At 41.2% G+C, this 22342-nt stretch overlaps 2 protein-coding genes across 6 annotated transcripts; one reads left to right on the plus strand and one right to left on the minus strand.

Annotated features, from left to right (window-relative positions):
* Nucleotides 1-1361: 1361 nt before the first annotated feature.
* Nucleotides 1362-3697, minus strand: DPH3 (diphthamide biosynthesis 3). Its single transcript, XM_068674312.1, has 3 exons — nt 3530-3697; nt 3291-3365; nt 1362-2822 (listed from the first exon to the last, which is right to left on the minus strand). The coding sequence occupies exons 1-3, from the start codon at nt 3638-3640 to the stop codon at nt 2757-2759; spliced, it is 252 nt and encodes an 83-aa protein (XP_068530413.1). The 5' UTR covers nt 3641-3697; the 3' UTR covers nt 1362-2756.
* On the plus strand, nt 3683-20354 carry OXNAD1 (oxidoreductase NAD binding domain containing 1). Of its 5 annotated transcripts, none has more exons than XM_068674307.1 (9): nt 3683-3762; nt 6309-6418; nt 6917-7079; nt 7346-7409; nt 9882-9988; nt 13652-13793; nt 16135-16377; nt 19195-19303; nt 19988-20354. In XM_068674307.1, the coding sequence occupies exons 3-9, from the start codon at nt 6949-6951 to the stop codon at nt 20140-20142; spliced, it is 951 nt and encodes a 316-aa protein (XP_068530408.1). In that variant the 5' UTR covers nt 3683-3762; nt 6309-6418; nt 6917-6948; the 3' UTR covers nt 20143-20354. The 5 variants fall into 5 exon arrangements, with proteins under 5 accessions (XP_068530408.1, XP_068530412.1, XP_068530409.1 ...); XM_068674308.1 differs by lacking the exon at nt 3683-3762 and adding an exon at nt 3840-4369; XM_068674309.1 differs by lacking the exon at nt 3683-3762 and adding an exon at nt 4403-5623.
* The last annotated feature ends 1988 nt before the right edge of the window (nt 20355-22342 follow it).

Below are 22342 nucleotides of genomic sequence, written 5' to 3' on the forward strand. Positions count from 1 at the left end.
GATCACAAGTTTCTCCACCCTCTGTAACCCCCAGTGAGCATGACTTACTCCAGCGGCGTCTGCATTAACGTCCGCACAATGCTGTTCTTTATCAAATACATCAGACCCCTCTGTGCAGTCAAGGACCTAATCAATTACACAACCCATCTCCTTGTCAGAGACAAGCAAGCAGCCAAAGCCTTCTTTGTGCCCCACATAGCTCTTTGCAGCAGACAAGTGAGCCATTGGTTTCCAAGAGCACGCAGCACACAAGGGATGGATAAGAGGCCTACACACTGGGCAGGAGCCCACGGTGGTATGAGGAAATCTTGTGACTGAATTCCAAGACAGGAACATTGCTGATGGGTTACTCAGATTGCCCTGCCTGCAGTTTTGGAATTACACAGCACAGAAGAATTTAAAAAAAAAAAAAAAAAAAACGGGCACCATGTCACCATCACTGAGCTTTTATTAAGGCTCCACTCCGTTGCTACAGAACTCCACCCCCCTCTGCAGAGCAGAAGGGAAAGCAATGAAACGGCTCAACACTTTCTAAATATCTTTCTCAGACTCCCAAAAGGCAACAGAAGGGGGAGAGAGATCATCCATCCTCTTTGCTTTGTCTGTCTCCTCCCTCCTCCACCTAGGACAGCAACCGTTCTCTCAAGATCTCTAAGACACTGCAATGAAACCAAGTTGAAAGCAATTTCTGCAGGCAAATGTGGACACATCCTGTTCTAACAAAGTCAGACATGACATTGTGCTGTTGTTATCCTACGAAAAAGCTCTGGAAAAGGAAAAAGGGAGACAAAATAGTTGACTGAAGCATTGATATGTACTACCTAACATACCCATAGCACATACATAAGTGGCATTATTAAATAAATGCAATCCACATAAGATGCAGCTGATAAACACTTCCTTACAATCTTGTTGGAATTCGACCACATGGAATATAAATAATTCTCTACTTAAGTTTCAAAAAACGTATCTTCATGGCAATGCCTTACCTTCATTAAAAAAATAACAACTCCCCTTGAAATCCGGCCAAATTAATTCTGTAAAATGCATGCACGTTCAGATATCCTACATGAATCACTTTGGGTGAAATAAAACACATGGTTTTATTTATAAGACTTGGGTGGGAAAAAAACAAACAACTGATATTTATGCAGTCTGAACATGAGCTTAAATGGGGTTCCTGTAAATTTCCCTTGTAGCACCCACTCCTGGACTGACACTTAACCACTTTTTTTTAGCTAAGCTGAAGAGATTTCAGTACCACACTGAAACTGCAGCAGCAACTCAACACCTTCAGAAACTATTCTGGCCGGTGCACAAACAGAATAACAGAATAAGCAACAGCTCATTATAACCACTGGTGCAATTTCAAGAATCTTTATTTAAATAAACAGTCGAAATAAATATTTGCTAAGAAATATCTAACCAGTTACCACAGCATCTTCTGAAGCACAGGTATTTAAGTGACACGAGTGCCACCTGCTGGTTTCGGCATGAAAACACTTCGGGTTGTGCACGGTGCCTTCAAAACTTCTAGCTAGAGGGTGTAGGGTTTGATTGTTTCTGAATAACTCGAATGTTCCTTTCCAACATTCACAGAACGTTGTAAGAACAAAAATAATTAAAAGATGGATATCAGTAAGACTTGTTTATCTCTAGTGCCTGGAGTGAAGTAATTATATAAACGCTGCACAAATATTTCCCCCCAAATTTACCTTCACAGATGTCAAATCCTACAAAACATATGAATGATCATTCTTTTCAATAAATACTTATACGCAGTGGCCTGTAATACAAGAAGTAGTCTTAGAATCAAGGTACTTTCAGAGTACACTCTTCCAACTCTATCTTAAAATTCTTTTTTATTCATAAATCAAGCGAACTGTGGGCATTTCTTCTCCGGGAAGTGACAGAACAAAGTGAGACCAAAAAATTCAGGAAGTGCACTGCTATAAATGGGACAGAGAACTGCAGCCTGCTTTATATTTGCTGTAACAGTCAAATCACTGAGAAGATATGGGCATATTAAAATCCACTTTTGAGTTCAAGTCCATTTGCACATTATTAGTTTTGAAGGGTAGAAGGGTTGGACTCCTTTTGTTTCATTTCACACAACAGAAGTATATTGTTATTTCAGATATCCAGTTAATACAGCTACCAAAGCTGTTACTAACTGCAATTTATCAAACACATCTGCTTCATCCACATGCTGCGCCTTCTTTGTGCTTGCAGTAGTGAAAACAATTTACCAGCAGCAGTGGTTCTGGGCCTCCTGTTCCTCCTAAACTCAGCACAGGCTGGAAGCACGAGGGTCCACTTCCTAGGTGACACCGAGCTGCACCAACACAGTAATTCTGTATGGCATCACGCCCCACAGGCCTTTACGTTTCGTCTCCCAACATTTCATCTCTCTGTGCCATTTGGCACTCATATATGCTCACTGCTCTCTACCATATCCAACTGTAATGTCACTCTGCACGCTTCTGAATATTGATTTGAAGTCAATCCGGATCGTATTCCAAGTCTTCCAGAATATGTAACCCAGCTATTATTTTCTTAAAATGTGCAACATTTTAGAACAAAACCCGTTCACGTTCGTGTCCAATAAAATTCTTATTTGTGTCATTATGACAGCCACTTATTGCACTCATTTCTCACAGCAGCAAGAACTTCCAGGCGGAGCACCACGTCTCTTCCCGAAGTTGTCAATCCCACAATTTCTTATCCTAAAGCAGCAACAGTTCATGACGCGTTCGTCAGCACTTAACCAGTTCCTTGTTTGCCACAGGTTCTGCAATGACTTCATCACGCATGAACTGTTCCTAGAGACAGCAAGCAGAGTTTTAGTTGGATTTCGTTATTTTTGCATCTCCTCTCCCTCAGAAGACATCAGATCACCATTTTGCTTTCTGGCGTGGATGTTAGCGGCATGAAATTGTCTCCCAAAAGATGAAAGCTGTAGCATGCCTACTACTTATGAAAATTAGATTAGATGGCTGTGCTGCTGGAGTCACAGACATCTTAACATCTCTGAGGCTGTTTTGCCCACGTTTCACCCCATGCTCACCCAGAGCAGGCATGACATAAAGCTCAGACACAGCAGCAGGCAGGCACCAGGAAAGAAAATGAGGCAGGAGAGGGAGCCACAATGGAAGGGACACTTCAGCCGGCTCCCTGCCAGCCTCACCCCAGGCTTCCCAAGTCCCTTTAAAAGCCCACAACAAACCCCAACCCCCCCTAGACTGAGGCAGCACGAAGCGAGGAGGCGCAGACCACCCTCCCGCACCCACCTGGTCGTAGATGACGCGCAGGATGAGCGAGCAGCTGGGGCAGGTGGCCACCTCCTCGCCGTTCTCCAGGTCCTCCTGGAACAACAGAGGCGAGAAACGCTCAGACAGCGGCCACCCCTCACCCAGGGACCCTTCCCTCCCCCCCCTCACCTCACCTCACAGCTGCCCCCTCCCCCCCCATCACCTCACGGGGGCCCCCCCCAACCCCAAGTGCTCGTCCCCAGCCCCCCGGCCGTTACCCGCGTGATGAGGAAGCGGTCCCCGCAGGGGCAGGGGTAGCTGTAGGTGCCGCTCTCGGCGTCGTACTCGAAGTCCTCGATCTCCACCTCGTCGTGGAACACCGCCATCATGGCGCCCGGCCGGAACGGGCGGGGAGGGACGGGACGGGGCGGAAAGGGAGCGGCGGCGCATGCGCAGAGCCCGCCTGCGCCCTTCTCCTTCCCGCCCCTCCCGTCACGTGACGCGGCGCCGGGTAGGGCACGGCGGGGCGGCCGTTGGGGGGGGGGGAGCGCGCGCGGCGGGCGGCCGTTGGGCCGGTAACGGTCGGTAACGGTCGGTAAGGGGGCTGAGGGGAGGCTCCCCGCGGGGCTGCGGGCTCGCCCTCAGGCTGCTCGCCGGGCACCGCGGGGGTCACAGCCGCGGGATCCGGTCCGTGAGGGCACGGCCCGGGCTCGTTGTGAGGGGTTCCGGGGTTTGTCAGCCGCGGGGTGACAGCCGCAAAAGGGTTGAGTGGGGTCTGTAGGGCTGGGAAGGGGTCGGCGGTGGGATCAGCCAAATCTGAGGGAGAGCTGATGCTCAAGGGTTTAGGGCACTCCCTCTCTTTTTTTTTAACTTATTTCTTAATATATATATTTTTTAACGCGTAGAACTACACATATCTATATCCTAAATGAACAGCTGTCAAAATAGGGCTAGCTGTAATGGCCTGCCAGCCCTAGCAGCACAATGATTAAGTCAAAGCAAGGGTGTAAATCAAGCAGCTGAGAATCTTCCTGTTGGGTTTTAAAGGCAGGCCGCGTGTTGGACCAGCAGGTGTCGCCGTGGTTGGCAGCAGTGAATCCCAGAAGAGGTTTTGAAGGGTGCGAGATGCGTTACAAAAGAAAAAAAAATGATTTAATCTTCATTCTCAGTCCTGGGCCTCCAAAGCAAAACATTAGACTTTTTGCTGTGATGATATAGTTGAAGTCCCAGCTATTGGAATAAACTCCTCACATAAAAATGTCCTCTTTCAAACTTCACTTTTAATTAATTAGTGTGATAGAGTGAAAAGCTCGAAAAAAGGTATCAGAAAGCATGTGGAAGCCTGAAAAAGGAGATACAGGTGAATGTAAGCAAGCTGCAGTACCTAAACAACTCTAGGTCATAAGCTGGTCTCATGGATTTGGGTAACTCAGTGCTTTCTGAGCAGGGTTTACAAACTGAACATGCTGATCTCAATTGAGGGATGTGATTTCTTCATGGGATGTGTACTTTGTCCCAATAGACTACTTAAAGAACGGTAATACACGTTACCAATACCTTTTCTATGTTTGCACATAGACACCACAGAAGTACTTTGTTCAACAAAGTATTCAGTATGTGCTCTGGCAAAAACTTTTTCCAGCAGTTTTGCCTGCTGGTGGTGGAAGAGTTTTTAATAATTCCGCTTTGAAAAGTCGCAAGCTGCTGTGTAATTAAATGCTAAGAAGCTATTACGAATTACGGACAGGAAGTATTTCTTACGCTTGAAGTGGGCATTTTAAGCAGTTACAGTAAATGTATTCCGTTTCTGAGCAGCCTCATTTACCAAAGCTCTGCCTCCCATTTGTATGAGATTACAAACAGGACAAATTGCCCAGTGACCAGCCATGCAGCTGCCTGTGAAAGCCTGGCGTATAGGCCTGATTAGTTAAACAAGCTGGATCATTGCCATTTAAAGGGGTTCAAAAGGAGAAACAAACAGTTTGAAAATAAATTACATGCTTTAAAAGAATGCAGGAAAAGGGGATTTAAATGGAAGTAATGGATCAAGAATGCTTTAAAGAAGCAAGGGACAGCTTCATAGAGCCAGTATGATAACTTGCTAGGTGAGGGTAACATGATGGAGAATTACGCTAATCCGTTTTAGGAAAAACGAGGGCAGATTTACAAGCAATGGGAAATGTCTTTGGGCTCAGTGTGAACCTTTTCCTACACTTGATGAGTGAAGGATATTTCCGACTTGTTTTGGAAATTGTACGTCAGCTCATATTTCTCTGTCAACGCTCCGTTTTGGTACGCAGCTCTGAAATGCACGCTGTGTCTCCACAGGAGTGCGCGCTAAGTCTCCTCGAGCCGCTTAGCTGTTTAGAGGTGTAAGTATTTTGTAGGGTGTGCTGCATTGACATGTATTTCTACATCAGCCCCTTAACCAGGAAATAGGAGGCATGTATGTGTTTTTAACCCATAAGCGGTTTTATTTAATGTTTATAAATGTCTGTTAGAAAATAAATTCTGGCTGGGAAAAGGTAATACGTTTCCAGTGTTTGTCCAATCTTTTTTTTTTCAAACACAAATACTGTGCGAGCACTTAGAGTGACAGACACGCTGACCGGGGGGACTGCTGGGTGTCACCTGGTCAAAGTCCTGCTGGGAGCAGGACGGGTGCCAGCGCGGGATTAGGCCAGCCCCAGGTGCAGACCTTCACGCTTCAGTTCACGAGGTTTCTGTCACCCAGTTTCTCAGTGTCCCTGGGAAGGGACGCCGTCCCTGTAACTTGGTATCACCCCCAGGCTTGCTGGCAGTCCGTTCTGTCACCATCAGCCAAGCTCTCGATGCAGGTAACAACATCAAGTGGCCACTGAGCCTCAGGTTCCTAACGGCTGTGGTGTGGGAGGTGGTGTCAAAAACCCCAGGGAAGTCGAAGCACGTTGCGTCCACTGCCGTCCCCTGGCTGCCTGAGCACACATCATCAAGGAGACGGCCTGCTTTGTCAAACTGGATTTGCCCTTGGTACATCCCTGTTGAATTGCACTGATTGCTTCCCCGGCTTTCACACAGGTTCCCAAAGGGCGAGCTCTGAGCAGTTTTCTGGTGACACGGGTGGTACTGACTGGACACGGACGCTGCTGCTTGCCTCCTAAAGATGGCCACGCACCTGTCCTAGTCAGGTGAGGACTTTCCCTGTTAGCTGTGGCCTTTCACAGATGACAGGCAGGGTCTCACAAGCATGTCTTCTGTGTCTCATGGTGCCCTTGACTATATCCTGCCGGGCTTTGTGCATTTGGATACATCCAGCTCCCCTAAGCAGTCCCTAAAACTGTTGCTGCCTCACTCTTACCTGCCCTCTGTCCCAAACACTCCTGGTACAAGCAGAGGTCTGGCGGCAGGCTCTGCTTGTGAGGACAGAGGTGAAAACAGGGGGGACTTCATCGTTTTATGCATCATTTGTGACTGGGTTGCCTTCCTGTTCTATTCACAGATGCAGTTTCACTTCTTTATTATACTTTTGTATTTCTAAAATTCTTTCTTGCTGCCTTGTGCATCTGTTGCTAATTTTAGCTCCAGCTGAGTTTTGGCCTTCCTGATTTCCTGTAAGTAAAGGGTGAGAGCAAGCAGTGTCAAACAGTGGGTATTTCACTTAACAAATATTTACATGGATTTTTCAGGAGCTGGAGATTCTGAAGACAGCTCGGCCATCATGGCTCATGCCACTATTCACATGGGTGTGACTATTCCTCAGCTCCTGAGAGGTGCCAGCAGAATTTGTCCTGCGCATTCCACGCTGACGGTGTTGAGGCACTCTGCTTTCTGTTACTGCACAGCGAATGGGTAGGTTAGCCATCTATTTTTTTTTATTTTTTTTTTAAGGAGAACGTCACGATAACACTTCAAAATGAAGCTGACAAGTTGTTACAGACCTGTAAATACTTAGCTAGCTCCTGATTATATTTTTCTATTTAATTCCTGCTTAGACTTATGTCTTCTGAAACGTAGGCTGGATTACACAGGCAAATCATCGTGTTAACAGAAATTCCTGTCAGTGAAGGACAGTAGCAGAGTTGTCAAAATGACAATTTGTTTGCTTTGTGTTGCAGCACACTAAAATCAAAAAGGAAAATGGATCATCTAGAGAGAACAGCAAGCAATTTTCGCCAGGAGGTTAGTGTTCTGTTCTTTGGGGTGTTAGAAACTTTTTTTGTCTCGAGTGAATAAATTGGATAATTGGTTTTGATTCTTAGGATTCCCTTTCTCTTCTACTAGAGTATATTTCACTTTTTTCTCCTCATTTATGCATAATTGTTCACTTCATGTTAGACAAGAAATTTAATTTAATTCTAATCAAATACAGACTATGATAGGTAATGAAAGCACACCCATGTCCACCATGATGTGAGCACTTCCTAGGGTACAGGTTAGCATCGCTTGTGGACGTACAGCTTCTCAAGTGCGTCCGATTTACGCTGAATTAATTCAGCACACGGATGGAGTGACTGCATAGAGACAGGTGCAGATGGATGCATGTTCTTGTTTACTTGAGACATAGCAAGAAGGATTGCAGTTTTACAACCATGTTTTCATCTTGTATGTTTCTGATTGCTTGCCGTGCTTTTTATGCTGAAAACAGAAACTGGGTAACTGGAAAATAAGTGGAATAAGTGGATACTTAGGAGTTGGGAGCTCTGAGGTGGTGCAGAGAGCTGTGTAAGGTCTGAGGGCAAGAAGGAAGCTGTATGGCTTAGGTGGAAGAGCAGAGCTCAGTTCTGCTAACACATTCTCAGCATGTTAGAGGATTATGTTGTTTCTTTTTTTAAAAATGCTTGATTTATATTTTGTTACTTTTCTTCTGACCACTTTAAAATCAGTTTATTTTAAATCCTTCACTTGGTTTGAAATTCCATGTAATCAGCAGTTTGCTGCTCTCAGCCTGTATTGCCTTATTTGGCCAGCGCAATCCTTTAGAAAGATTAAAGAATTATAGGTCTGTGTTGTATTAACGTACATGACACACTGTGTCACCTGCCGAAGTGTGGTAATGTGAAGGGCAAGGGCAAGCAAAAGTGCCTGACTCTTTCTTGAAATACAGTGGCAAAGTCTAGGGGCTTCCTCTCTTACTGCCGCCTTGCTCAGGGCTGATCGGATACACTTGTGATGGTCCAAAATACTGGCTGAACATCCTTGGTCACCCTGGCAAATTTCATCTTTGTAATAACTTTATCCTGATTATGAGTTATGTTTCCAGTGCCCTGTCAGATGCATTGACCAAAGAACAAATTAGGGAGTGTACAGAAGAGTAAAGGGAAGAAGGAAGATCCAAACTTAAAGTCCATTTCCTCCACTTAGAGTTTCTCTGTTAAAACAGCCATTTAAGTCATGTATTTGACATTTTGTCTTGTTAATGTAGAATGATCACTTTTCCCATTTAATGCTATCTGTTAACACGGAAAGGAAACGTATGCTACTTTATTTTAAATTGGCAAATGTCCTGCTGTTTTGTGGGACAGCGGATGTGTTCAGATGTTGCTTTATGAAGAAATTAATTTCCTGCCATGTGTTTCAAATTAACACAGTTTCTTTTCCTCCTTTTCTCGTTCCTCCTTTTCCCTTTCCTCTGCTATTTAGTCTTACACAAATAAGAAATGATAAAGTTGTGGTGGCATTACTGGTATTTACTTATTATTTTATTTGTCATTAGCTTTTTCTAATAGGGTTATGGTATTGGCCTGTTTGGACAATATGTGGGGTACTACTTCTGTTGTAGAGGTAAAAAATTGATAATTATAAGTGAAAAATACCCAAAGAGGAAGGTCAGGGAGGGAATGATAATCTATGTTGCACTTACAGGCATCAAAGAGTTTAAAGTCATGTGGTGCAGTCCTCCCCAAGTGATTCTGTTGCTAGATCTGCTTTTCATTTAGAAATGCACTATTTTTCATTATTTGTATTTGTTTTTTTGTTATTGTGTTTCATTGTTTGGTTTTTAACTCTTTAGAAGTGGTATCAGATAAATAACTATGACTTATGCGTCCCCTTCCATCTGGTTGCAAAATAAAAACTCTTACATTAGCCAGTAATGAACGCGTGTGTCTCAGTTTCCCTGTGTTCGCAGGTGACACACATGGTCAAATTGGTACATGGGTAAATGCAGTAATGCAAGGCATTCAATTACTTCAGTAAAACTAGATGCAGCTCCCAAAATCTGACAGTAACTTCAATAGCAGCTGATATTTTGCAAATTTCCTTTGTCAGTCTTCACATCAGAGATCTTTTATTTCATTGCTGGGAAGATACAGGAGTGTTTGCTTTGTGCAGGTGTCAAGAGAATCTGAAAAGTGGTAGTTGGCAGCTGCTTCTCTGTAGCTGAAGTAAAACAAGCTGATACACAATCTTAGATGAACCCTGACAAAACTGACAGACGTGGTGGTCTATAAGTAGAAAACCATTTCTCTGTTCATTCTGTAGGCCGATGGCTTCTTGTTTCTCTATCACAGTGCAAAAATGTTGGTGCTTTAGGTAATTAACTATTGCAGGTAATGGGAAGTGATAGATATCTCCTATACAGATCCTGAACTACTTTCCCTGCAGATACTGTTGACATAACTTATTTACAGTGACTTATCTTCCTTTTGGTAGGTAATTTCACAAGCCAAAGTGTGTGGAATCACCAATGAATCAGAGACAGTCAAAAGACTCCGTTTGGCTATTGCAAATAAAGATTTTACATTCAAAGCAGGACAGTGGTAAGATTTTCCAATATTTAAGGGGGAAATTACTCACAGAAGCCCACTATAACATGGTAAATGTTATATGGCCTCTGATATATGGTAAATGTTATATGGCGTCAGTAAATGGCCTCTGATAATTGTGCCTTGGAAAAATGTAGTAGTTCATATAAGAGGATGTTTTATTATTCAGGGCTGAGAAAGTGCTGGTATTTTTTAAAAAGCCATTATTAAATATGTTAATATTAATTTTAAATGTTAGTTCTGATTGTTTCATTTTTTGTCTCTGGTTTATATGTGCTACAAGATTTCTTCAAGAGAACTTTAGAATCAAATTGTTTAGTTGGAATGGACTTGCAAAGATCTTTGATTCCAACTGCCTTTGAAGTACCCTGCACTTTATTCTGCAAGTTGTCTTTACAGCTTTTATTTACTAGTCGTTCTTACAGGGGAGCAGGGACTGCTGCTGCTTTGCAAGTTATTTATTTTTTGTTTTTAACTGTATAATTAAATCAGAATTGCCTGGTATCTTTTATTCTCCCTCCCCCCAAAGCTTCCTCTTTGAAAGGAAGAGCCTGTTAAGTCAGTTTCATACAGAACTACATATCCACAAACTTGAAAATAATGTGGAATTATTAAGTCTTTAAAATTAGCTGCCTGCTTAAGCAACCTTGCAGTGCTTTTGTTGTTCACACATACACACACACACACACACACACACAGAACACACTGGATTTTCATGTTTGTCTTCCTTTCTTATTAAAAATGCTTTCGCTCCATCAATGTTTTTCTCTCTTAATTTAAAACTATGAGTAGTTGCTTTTGGCACCGGTCATTTAAATGGTTCTTAAACTTTTTATTGGCTTAGGCCATCTGAAAGTGGTTTTGCTGGAATCAAAGTATAGCTGTGAGGGTATTAACAGCATATGTTACTCTTGTAGTGTTAATATGCTGGCTTTTAAATTTAGAACCAGAACACAAGATGTTGATTGCAATAATTTGTATTTGTGGAGTAATTTGCTGCAGTTTTTGCACATGTGCAGTGACTCATATTAAATTCTTGCTTGCCAGTACTCAGAAAGTGCATTTACCCTCCAAAAATGCTGTAGCAATTATCCTGCTGAAAACTGAAAGCTTTAATTATAATTACTCTTTTTCATTTTCTTCTTCCTTTAAAGTGTTCTAATGCTATTGTAAGGGATACAACAAGTTTTCTATACTTGTAGCTATAAACCGTGGTAACATTTTTTGATGAGCCATACAAAATACCAGACCACAATTTCCTGAGTAGAAAAGGCTAACTTGTTAGAATTCGCTATAGATGTTACAGACAACGATTATCGCTAAAAAATATAGGTATTTTTGAAAGTGTTTTAATCACCCAGTTTTTCAGAAGCAAAGCTTAATTTGGTTTTCAAGCATGCTGGTAGATGTTGGTCTCCATCTGACTTCAAGTAATAACGAAAAGACTTCTTGTTATCTGTTTTAATTTCCTAAAACACGTGTTGAGGTATGTGCGTGTTATAAATAACCTACAAGAAGTAGCTTTATGGTTTTGTTTCTAATCTCCAGCAACCATTAGCGACTGCTATTGGTTGTTCTTTTCTTAAACGTTTGGCTTAGGTAGCCTGTAAAATGAAGGAAATGAAAAACAGCCCTAAGGTCTTCTCTGAGTTGCATCTTTTTGAGCCTCTCCTTTTTGTGAGGCTGTAACGCTGTGGTTTTTTTCTCTGTTCTCTACAGTTCCTTTCACTGAAGCTGTCACAGACAGTATTTCTTCTGTCCTCTTACACTCCCTACGCACAGCTGAGACGTGTCATCAGAAATAAAGCTAGCCCAGAAATTATAGTATCCTAAGCACTGAAATCTTTCATCATGATGTAATTGGGAAAGGAATACATAGAAGGAAAAGCACACCTGCATTAGTACTATAGAAGGGAAGAACTACCTTCAGTTTAGGCTTTACAGCAATGTTTGGTTTTGTATCTAAGTTTCTCCACCAGGCATGATGAATTTCTCCCTTTATAGGTCAAGGAGAACATTATAACTTGAATGTAAATTGTTACTTTACAGCATAAATGTCATTTCTTATTCATCTCGTTAATCTAAATAGTGAGATTATTTTCCACCAGAGGGTGGTAAAGAGCTTTAGTAGCTTATTGAGGTGTTCTTTGATATGATACGCACTGCAACACAAGAATCGTCCTTCCTTGTCTCTAGATCCTTACTGCCAGGGATGCTGAGCCCCAGTCGGTGGGCCTGCAGAAGCTGAGGACAGCGAAATTAGTGGAGTGACTGATTTTGCAGATCAGCCAGCCTTCTCAAGTTTTGTTGTTTGTTTGCCTTTCATGTGCAGTCAGATACTTCTGTAAGTCAACAAGTTTATTAGCATAAAGTAGGAAATTGTTTCACAATATTATTGTGCACTGTGCACTTTGTGCATACTGCAGGAGAAAAAGAGTATTTTTCTTTGAAGGCTGAAGCTTTGTAGGGAGCAACCAGGCAAGATTTTCTATTCAGTAATAAACCATTCAGAGTGCTTCTCTCCCCCCTCAAGATTCTGAAGTCTCCATGAATACAGCCTTTCTGTTTAAAGACAACATGCAGTGGAAACTGGTCTACATTTCATGTTGCATTCCCACTTCACTAATACTGAGCCAGCTTAATTGAGGCTTGAATTGCGTAATCACGATGAAGTACTTGGCACTGCTTACCACTGTGGCTGTTCCCTAAGCGGAGCAGCACAATTGGCTTTGAACATTAGTTTTATTTTGAAATACAAGGATATTGTTATGTGCTGTAGAAAATTGAAGGATTTAAAGATTTGGCAACCCGGAGGAGTTTAAATGTTAGTTCACACACTGACGTAAAACTTTTTCAGATGCTATTTGAGCATGGAAGCCTTACGTTTATGAAAATGAATTACAGCTTAATGACTTGCCTTCCATATTCTCTAATTGCTGATGTTGCAAACGGTTGGCCATATGTTACCTGCTCGTGTGTAGAAACAAGTGATGCATGGTTTACTTTTGCTTGAAAGAAATTCTTACTTATTTCAGTCCTAATTTCTACCAACCAGAAAAAGGTATCTGCCACCAGAGGGCACTGCAGCTCAATAGGTAAAGCAAAGCTGCTTGTTCTAGTAACTGACTGTGTACATAAAGAATTTTTTTTTTTTTTTTAATTCAAATATTTCATCTTCCAAAGAAAAGAAAAGTGTTTATTCAAAACCCTCAAATTTCTCCCAGATGAGTTTCCCACCTTTCCTTTGTTTCAAAATCGAAGAGAGCAACAAAGGCACTGAAAAGAGTGGGATTCAAGCTACTCTGTCAGGCCATATTGTGTTTTGGCTTTGTTTTAATATGCAATTAATTTATTTAAACAGTTATAATTCTAGTCTGTTGTAAGACATTGCATCTAACGCTCAAGGCAGAACAGTTAAAGACCTGCTGGTATAATAATGATGATGACGTGTTTCCAGATGACAATAAATCTAACAAAATGGTGTTACTCAAGATTAGGTCTACTTATTGGAAAAGTTATCTTGTGGAAGTGAAGATGTCTTTGTAAAGGTTGGGTAATAGAAATAAAGCCAGCAATTCTGTTTTGCCTACCGTTTTCCATGTTTGGTTTTGTTTGTTTCTTTGCTTGTTTTAATTTTTGGTTCTCATCACTTTTTAGGGTTGATTTCTTTATTCCTGGAGTATCTGTAGTTGGGGGATTCTCAATGTGTTCAAGCCCTGGTCTGTTGGAACGAGAAGGAATATTAGAGCTGGCAGTTAAGTACACTGCTCATCCTCCTGCTCACTGGATTCACACTGAGGTAAACAAGATTAGCTGTTGATTGTGACATTTAGCATTAGTTTTTCATTTTCTTTTTCTCAGTTGGGGAGGGTGGGGGTGTTAGACTAATTTTTGTATTTACTACAGAACTCCTGTTGACTTGTTTGAGCATTTTTAATACAATATAAATGTTAAAACCTTTATTCGGTGAGAAACTGAGATAGGATACTGATACGGTAATTTAGTTATTGTGATCATTTTAGGCAACTTGTGCTTGGTGGGCTTACTGATACTGCAATCTTCATCTCAGGGTTCTTGCTCCTTTGTAATTTATGCACTGAGATCCAGCATTTCTATAGCATTCTTTTAAATATGCAGTATTTTTGTAGTATTGACATAATCTAAAACTTGATTTGTTTCCTATATTAAACATGAGGTCTGACACGGGCCTCCTGCAATGTTTTGTCCATCTGTTTACCCTGCTGAGTAAGAAGTGTAGTATCGCTGCTGCTGATCTTGTTTCATTGATGATCCGTCTTAGCAACTTCTGTGCTTTTCAGTGCTCTGTCCTATTTGCTATTTCCTGTCTGGTATTTAAATTGCTTAAATGCGGCCGCAGGATTTAAATTGACAGATTCTTTCAGGTTTACAAATACCGCAGCAGTGTTCCTCGTACAACAGATACAGTAAAGATTAATGCAACTTCACTAAAATTGAAAACATCCAAAGTGATGCTCACCTAGTACTTAATCCAGTACTAGGCCATCCACAATATTTCAGCTGGTGCTGTATCAACTCATCTCCACCAGATCTTACCCAAAATAACCTTTTTGAGGTGTTCTGTAGAAAGTGTAGTGGGCATACCAGCAAGACCACGTAGTACTTAAAAGAGAATTGCCTGTTGTTTTGGTAATGCTCTTTAGAGAGCACGAGAGCCTAAGTTCACAATATCCAGTCTCTGAAGACTGTCTTTTAGGATTTTTGATGTTGTAATTCAGTTTGCTGCTGCTGAATGTTCTGGTTGAATTTATAGGAAAAGCTTTAGTGAAAAGGTAAGATAGTTCACCCATGATGCTGAAGAAAAACCTGCAGGGTGTGTATTGACTCTTCTACCTAAACAAAAATGCATGCTTTTTCCTTAAGAAAGAAAAATAAAAAATCAACCTAGAGTTTGAAAAGGTTGTATATCGGGAGAAAAAAATCTGGTACTTAATTGTTTAAAAGTTACTTATAAAGGAAGTTAATATCTCAGGGTAAAAGATGTCATGGGACCAGTACGGGTTCAGAGGCATTTAATTTTTAATATTTCTGAATATAAAATCAATAATTTCAATACAGTGTACCTTATAGCTTTTGGAAAATATAGCCTTTTATTTTAGAACAATGCATGTGTAATGCATTGCTTTGCTTCTCTAAGGCAGTTTAGATCAGACAGGAATGAGATTGTTGCACTCTAAAAATGCTTATTTCCACAAAGAATATCATACCCAATTTCTTAGGAGGAAGTGCTTCTTTCTATAAATGATTCACTTCTAATGTTTCAACTTTTCTTTTTCTCTCTTTTTTCCTGCCTCATTTTGTTTACGTCTCCTTTTTATTTTTAAAACCCTGTATATTGTCTGAAACGAGTGCTGTTTGCTGCTGCTGTTCATTCTGTTAACTTACAGGGAGATGTGGGAGAACTCACCTGGCTCCTCTGTACTGCATTCTCACTCTTCATATAGAGAAGCAGTACCAGTTTACCACGAAGATGCTTACCCACATGTTTTATTTATTGTACTTTAGTTTTCTATGTTTGGCAAATTTCTGTAAGAAATTATTTTTTTCCGTACAGAGATTTTCCCCCCTTTTCTTCTGCAACACTGAAGCTGCAAATGCAGAAGTGGTTCTGCAGGAGATGGTGTAGCTACTGACATCACTTCTGGGTCATTTATTATTTTTTGGAATGGGAAAGAAAAACCTTGAGTCTGTGAAGCTCATTCTGACTTGCTATGAGGCCTCCCAGCAAGGCCTTTTTTGACATGAGACTGGGATTGCGTATAATTGTGATCCTTGCATGTTAACCTCGGGTTTTCACAGCCAAATAAAAAAAACGTCAGGTGAATCATTCCTCTTACGTGGGTGGGAAGGGGGAGTCACCATCCTGCCTCAGCAGAAGACTGAAACTTCTGAAAGTAGAACTTGATCTCTAGAGACACTGTGTAACAGATGACTTCAGCTAACTGGAAACTGCATTTATTTTAAAATATGTTAGTTTTCCCTCATTGGTCATTAAGAATAAAAAGCCGAAGTTCAGCAATCTTGTGATGGTGAGGTACAAGAAGAGTAATTTCAGCTTTTGCTTTTGGTTTTGAAATTAAATATCTTCTTTTCCATCCTAGTGTACTGTTGACTCAGAAGTGGCTCTTCGAGTGGGAGGTGATTTCTTCTTTGATCCTCAGCCTGGTGACTCCCCTGTAAAACTAGTGCTGATAGCAGGGGGTGTTGGAATTAACCCATTGTTTTCTATACTGCTGCATGTAGCAGATCTTCATGGATACCAAGAGCGTAAAGGAAACGAATACAAAATGGGAACGGTGAAGCTGTACTACAGTGCAAAAAATACAAAGGAACTCTTATTTAAGGTAAATAACAACTAAAAAAAATAGAACTCAGCTATTCAGCTATTAGTGTGTGTATCATTCCGTTGCCAAATTACAGAGAACTCCTCTGTGCAGGATACCATACAAGCAGAGGCCAAATCACTTCCTGCCTCAAATCCCACGTGCGTTTTAATTACTTACACTGGTGTACAAATTTTGGATGCTGTAAGATATACCTGCTTTCATCAACTTCCCTGATCAATCGATTAGCCCTGCATGTCTACGGTGTGCTGTAATCTTGTAAGAGCATCACAGCATACCAGAGGTTCCACGTACGGTAATATATCTGTGTATAGACACACTAATAGTATGCATACTGCTATATATCGTGATAGCACAACCACGTAATTGCAGAACAGATTGTATTGAATGTAAAGACTAGCAAGAGCAATTATATCAGAAGGAAACACTTTCCAAACTCATAGGGAACCTTTGTTGATACGACATTAGTAGTTACTGGGTGTATGAATTAAGGATTTTATAAGCAGGTCTCATAAAACTGCTTCTAGCAGTACTTCATCAGCATTTCCTTAGCAGTTTAAGATCAGTTATCACGCACTTGGCCATTAAGGGTTACTGACAGTGTTTTATGGTCATGTCAGCACAGCTTCTGTAATGAAGCATCCCTAATGATTTAGGTTTCTTTGAAGAATTGAAAGCTTTTGATTGCAAGATCAAGGTGAAAATTTATGATGACTCCTGAAATTGTATATAGGATCCATCATGAGTTTTTCCTCTGTACTCCTACCTTATTTTGAGACCCGGAGATGTTTGCTTTCTTGAAGAGGCATTTGTTTGTTGTTAGAAGCAGCATAACAAACTGGAACCTATCTATTCTTCCATCTGGCCCTTCTAATCTCCCATCCTGTTCTGAGCCTGCCCGCTATTTTTCAGCACAAGAGCCAGCATTTCTTGGGTTCCGGTTCAGTAGTATTATGACAGCAGAGCTGTATTAGAGCTTCTGGAACAGAAGAGAGCACAATGATATGTTGCAATGCTTAAAATAGATCTTTCCCTTCATTTTTCATGTCCCTCCAGAGCACTTATAAGAAAATTCTTTATATCTGTGCAGAGGATTGAGGGAATAGGATCACTAGAGTCTTTATGTTGTTGTGAGATACATCTATATAAATTGCCACAAGGAATTCCTAGGGTTTTGCTGGTGCTTTGGAGGATCTGTTTCCTGCAGCAGTGTACATTCTGTGTGGTCCTTCAGCCTAGTGTGACTGGTTTATACTGGTTAGTACTGCTTTGGGATGTGCTTTGGTTTCACAGCTATATGCGCTGCTTTTGAAAATCTCATTCTTTAAAATGGTGGAAGCAGTCAATCTTAGAATAGAACTGCGAAGGACAGCATATTAACTTTGCTACTTCAGGATGCCGTTCAGCTGGGGTTTCCTCATTTCATTAGGGCTGAATGTGATCCTTATTTCTTTATTGTGGCTGGGACGCTGGGATAGGTGTTTTCCCTTAGGTCTGTATGGCTCAGCTGTCTGCTTCACTGGCTTACCAGGCTGCAAAGATCCTGCTGAGCTGTTCAAATTCTCCTTCACTCAGTTAAAGCGAGCCTGTCCCTTGCCTCAGGATAGCACAGGAAAGTATTTTGGTGTTTTATGCCACACGTGTGTGATACCTGCCACTACCCATGTGTCTGAATTTACGGAGTAGTAGATTTACAAGTAGGTGCTGTGAATGACTGGAGGATTATTTCAGCAGGTTAAGTCCTGCCTTAAAATGGGTTTGGCATGCCGTCTGGCTAGGTCTTAGGACTCCAACTCCCCAGGACAGGATTTGTTCCAGAAGTGCTATCAAATTGTGCATGGTTCCATATGAAGGGGACAGAAGTTTAGAGTTGGACTCAGAACAGTGCAGGCAGGCCAGCATTAGAGGTACTTGTGCAGCAGTGTACAGCACTGCCTTACGTGCTGCTCTGTATTCCATGTCTTTATAGGGGATCAGAAACAGGTTTGCTGGGGAATTAAAAAATGTCTGCCTTTTTTTTTTTTTTTTTTTTCTTTTTTTGCTAAGCAGTCCATGGCAGTCTGTTCTTAGTAAGGAAACACATAGCAAAATGAGCTAACTTACCTATTCACAGAAAATAAACTATTTCCAGTGTCAATTCCAGCAATGAAAATCCCAGTTGGTATAGAATCTAGACAGTAAACTAGTCTTAGTTTCAGAACTAAGTATAGCATCTGACTGACAGGGGTTTTTTGTTTGTACGTTTCTGTTGGTTTGGTTTGGTTATTGAACCAAAGCCACTAGATTTGTGGTGCTAACTACCACAGCTGTGAATTACTGAACTCAAAATCAGAGATTCTACTCTGGTAAAAATAGTGTTAGCATTACACTGTAGTTGGTTTTACTTGGGGAAGAAGAAATAGTAAAGGACCTAGTAATTTTACCAGATAAAGCAGCTGAGACTTAAAAAAAATTCTAAGGGATGATAAACACTTGCTGTGTGGTGGTTTTCTTTTGTTTGTTTTAAATGGAAAACCCACATGGGAAGTGTAGGAAACCTGGAAAGCACATACCTGGTTGTTAGATTCAAATCTTAGAAATTACAACCTGTTGTAAAAAAGGAGAAAAGCTCTAATAACATAGCTGGTAGTATATCCAGATTCCATGTTCAGAAACTCTGTGTACGTGTGCAGATCAGTCCTTTGAAGTGGAGCCCACTGCGTCCTCAGTGCTGAAAAGCAAGAGTCTTGGTCCTGGCTAATAATCACTGGGACGGTATGCGTACATCTGCTTTGATTTAATGGCCTGTGGTATAAGCAAGTGTGTTTAACATTACAGAAAAATATTCTTGGTTTGATGAATGCATTTCCTGGAAAGATCATGTGTCGTTTCCACGTTACCCAGCAGAGCTCACAGATCTGCGAAGAGCTTCAGCCGCACGTCACAGGTAAGCACCACGGCACCGCACAGCGCCCCTTCCTCCACGCCTAAGTCTGATTGCCTCCTTGGAGATGAAGTTTAACATAACTAGTAGCAGCGTATGTTTACATACATAATTTAGTATTTTTAAAGTTAAAGATTTAAAATGAGATGTGAGTTAAACCCAAGTAATTTCAGTGTACATATTATGCTTCGGAGAAAAATTATACTTTTGCAGTATTTGTTTGCTTTTCTACTGAACCACCTCTGTTGAATCTAAACTTCATACTGGTATTTCCCACTGAAAATTTATTCCAGAAACTAGTATTTACTTTGCTTAAGGCAGGACTGATGAAGGATAAGATGACTGTTTGCAAGAGGTACTTCATCATGTTTCCATTTCTGTTGTATTTGTCTTAGAGATACTTATCTGGTTTTTTTTTCATCTTAATATGGGATTTTTAGTTGCATGTAAGCCATGTTTCTGTTCAGTGACTAATATCCCATGCATTCCAAGCTGGAAGTACTGATCTAGATTCCCAGAAGCACAAATGGGTTTGGAGGCCTCAAAACTTGATACCTATTACCCTTAACTGGGCCTGACATTTTTAAGAAATGAGCGGTTAAAACGCCCCTAACCATCATTCTTTTTGATATTACTACATAAGTAAATATCTCTGTTCTCATTTCCTACTTTTTTTTTTTTCATCAGAGGGAAGAATATCTGAAAAGGATCTAGAAAAACATGTATCTAAGGATACTTTATGGTACATCTGTGGTCCGCCTCCAATGATAGAATCTATATCCAAACTACTGTCCAACATTGGTGTTCCTACAAACTGTGTTTTCTTTGAGAAATGGTGGTAGTGAACAGAAAATAATTTGTTTTCAGTGTTTTTTGATGTAGTAAAATGTACAGAAAACGGACTTTGAATTACTTGGGAGATTTTACTTCATAAATGAAGCTGTCTTCAATCATGATGGTGTTCTTTTAATTTAACAAAAATACAACTGTAATACAGTGCTGCTGCTTTTGGGGAGAAAAAAAAGGTGATTTTATATTAAAGACATTAACTGTTCTGGTTTGTGGATGATTTGTTTATTTCTTATGGTAGCAGCATATTTTGACTCTATGCACTTGTTTTACTAGTGACATTTTAAAAGACTCTCAGTGTCCAATTCCGTAATTGTAGAGAACTGATTGTGCAGCAGTGCCCAATCAGTTTATAATAAATAATAATTCAGGCCATGACTTCTGAAGCACTGCTGAACTGTTGTGCTGCTGAGTGAACACACTCCCTTCCACAGTTCTAGATATTAAAGTAATGGCTTTATAGAAGCAGAGGTACTGCACTGTGACTTCCTACACCTGGCCATTCTTGTTTAAAAATAAACAAACCCTTTCATGTGGTTTACTTAGGTCACTGTCAACTGTGTTGACAGTAGGAGACGTTTTCTTCATAATCGTATTCAGACCTGCATTAAAAATACTGGTGGGTGAAAAATCTGTGAGCCCTGACAGAGCTGCACAGAGCTCTTCCTGTGAACCTGCATCCCTTTGCTGGTGCTGAGGCCACCCAGCTGGTGCTTGCAAGCGCCGTGTCCTCAAAAGCAGCAAAGATCAGCAACAGCTGAGGCAGGAAATCTCCTTAATCCTGCTTCAGTGTAGAGTTTTAGAAGGTTCCAGGACATTCCCATTTTGGTTGGGTGAAAAAAAGTCTCTAGAAACCTTGCTCTTCTGTGCCCCTGTGTGCTGAGAGCTATGCCCTTCTTGAACAAAGTTTCCCCCTCCCCCAGCTTGTAGAAAATCTCATCATAAAAATGTGGAAAATAATCATTTAAAAAGCTATAATGAGAGAGAATTAATTATCTGTATAGACAGTTCAGGTCCTTAAGTGGTAGATTCCCAGTCTATACCTGAAGACCTCAAAATGGAACATTTAAATTACTACAAATACTAAGTGATATTGGATTATTTTAAAATCTGAAACAGATGAGGCCTCCTCTTTGTTAGTGGTTCTTTTCCTTGCGCTAAATATTTCAGGCAGTGGTCAATAGATAACGCAGCAAGTTTCCTGCCATCAACAGCCCTGTACTTTGCCTTAAAGGGAGGTTGCAAGTATGCTGATCCCATCACCTGCTTTTCAGCCTGTCACAGCACTGTTGGTGTCAAACAACTTTTCAAGGATCCCTTCCCAGTGCTTGGGTAAAAAGGCCTGTCACCAGCCCAGCTGTAGTTTTTCTCCCAAAAAATTGTTTCAGCTGAATCTTGGCACCGTTAACCTCTTCCATCAGTCTCAGACACATTTTACAGGTTGTAGGATGCCTCCTGCCCCATCTGCATTCATCTCGTCCTCAACAAATAGACAGCTGAAGAAGGAACCTCCTAGCCCTTGCTGCAGTTGCTTCTCCCCTCAGCAGTCCCTGCAGCCCAGGGGGAATGTCTCATCAGATTCCCTCCTGCTGAAATGAGGGGAAGGATTCTTCCCGAGTAGCCCTATTTCAAGGAACAGTTCCCTGTTCAGTCACTCCCAAATGTAAATAGGACAGTGTGCTTGTCACGAAGAATAAAACCAAGGGGTTTTGTGTTCATGAAGATCACAACTGACAGGTCAGAGCTTGATGCTTGAAGGAAGCAGGGTTTTTCCCTAGAAAAGTGCAATAAACAGGGCTCTTGGGAAGTGCAGTGGCCTAAAATAAAAATCTGATGAGGTTCCTCTGTGTTTTACCAGTGTAATGATAAAGAGACTCTGAGAAACCTTTAAATGTCATTTTCCTTATGACTTTGAAGTTATTAAGTGTATTATAAACTGCTGTACCCTTTATTTCCCTTAATGCACATGCTTTCTTCAGCCCAAATGACATCTCTCATAAACCGCTCCTCACTCGCACCAAAATGGCCACTTTACAAAAGGCATTTCAAAACCCTTTGCTGCTGTAATCATCCTCATTCCCTCTAACCTCTTTCTGTCATCCCCTGTTACACTCAGACGGAGAGCTGTGGGGCAAAGACACGGCTCTCTAATCGTATGCTTGTGCAGGGGTATTAAAAACTCACCCACGCGCC

The sequence above is a fragment of the Anas acuta genome, chromosome 2 (assembly GCF_963932015.1).
Source record: "Anas acuta chromosome 2, bAnaAcu1.1, whole genome shotgun sequence".
Lineage (NCBI taxonomy): Eukaryota > Metazoa > Chordata > Aves > Anseriformes > Anatidae > Anas > Anas acuta.

Coding starts and splice junctions, on each gene's coding strand:
- OXNAD1 (XM_068674307.1), top strand. CDS start 6,949: ATGGCTCATGCCACTATTCACATGGGTGTGACTATTCCTCAGCTCCTG. Junction 7,410..9,881: donor CAAGCAATTTTCGCCAGGAG/GTTAGTGTTCTG, acceptor TCCTTTTGGTAG/GTAATTTCACAAGCCAAAGT. Junction 9,989..13,651: donor ACATTCAAAGCAGGACAGTG/GTAAGATTTTCC, acceptor ATCACTTTTTAG/GGTTGATTTCTTTATTCCTG.
- DPH3 (XM_068674312.1), bottom strand. CDS start 3,640: ATGATGGCGGTGTTCCACGACGAGGTGGAGATCGAGGACTTCGAGTAC. Junction 3,366..3,529: donor ACCGCTTCCTCATCACGCGG/GTAACGGCCGGG, acceptor CTGTTGTTCCAG/GAGGACCTGGAGAACGGCGA. Junction 2,823..3,290: donor TGCGCGTCATCTACGACCAG/GTGGGTGCGGGA, acceptor TGCTGTCTCTAG/GAACAGTTCATGCGTGATGA.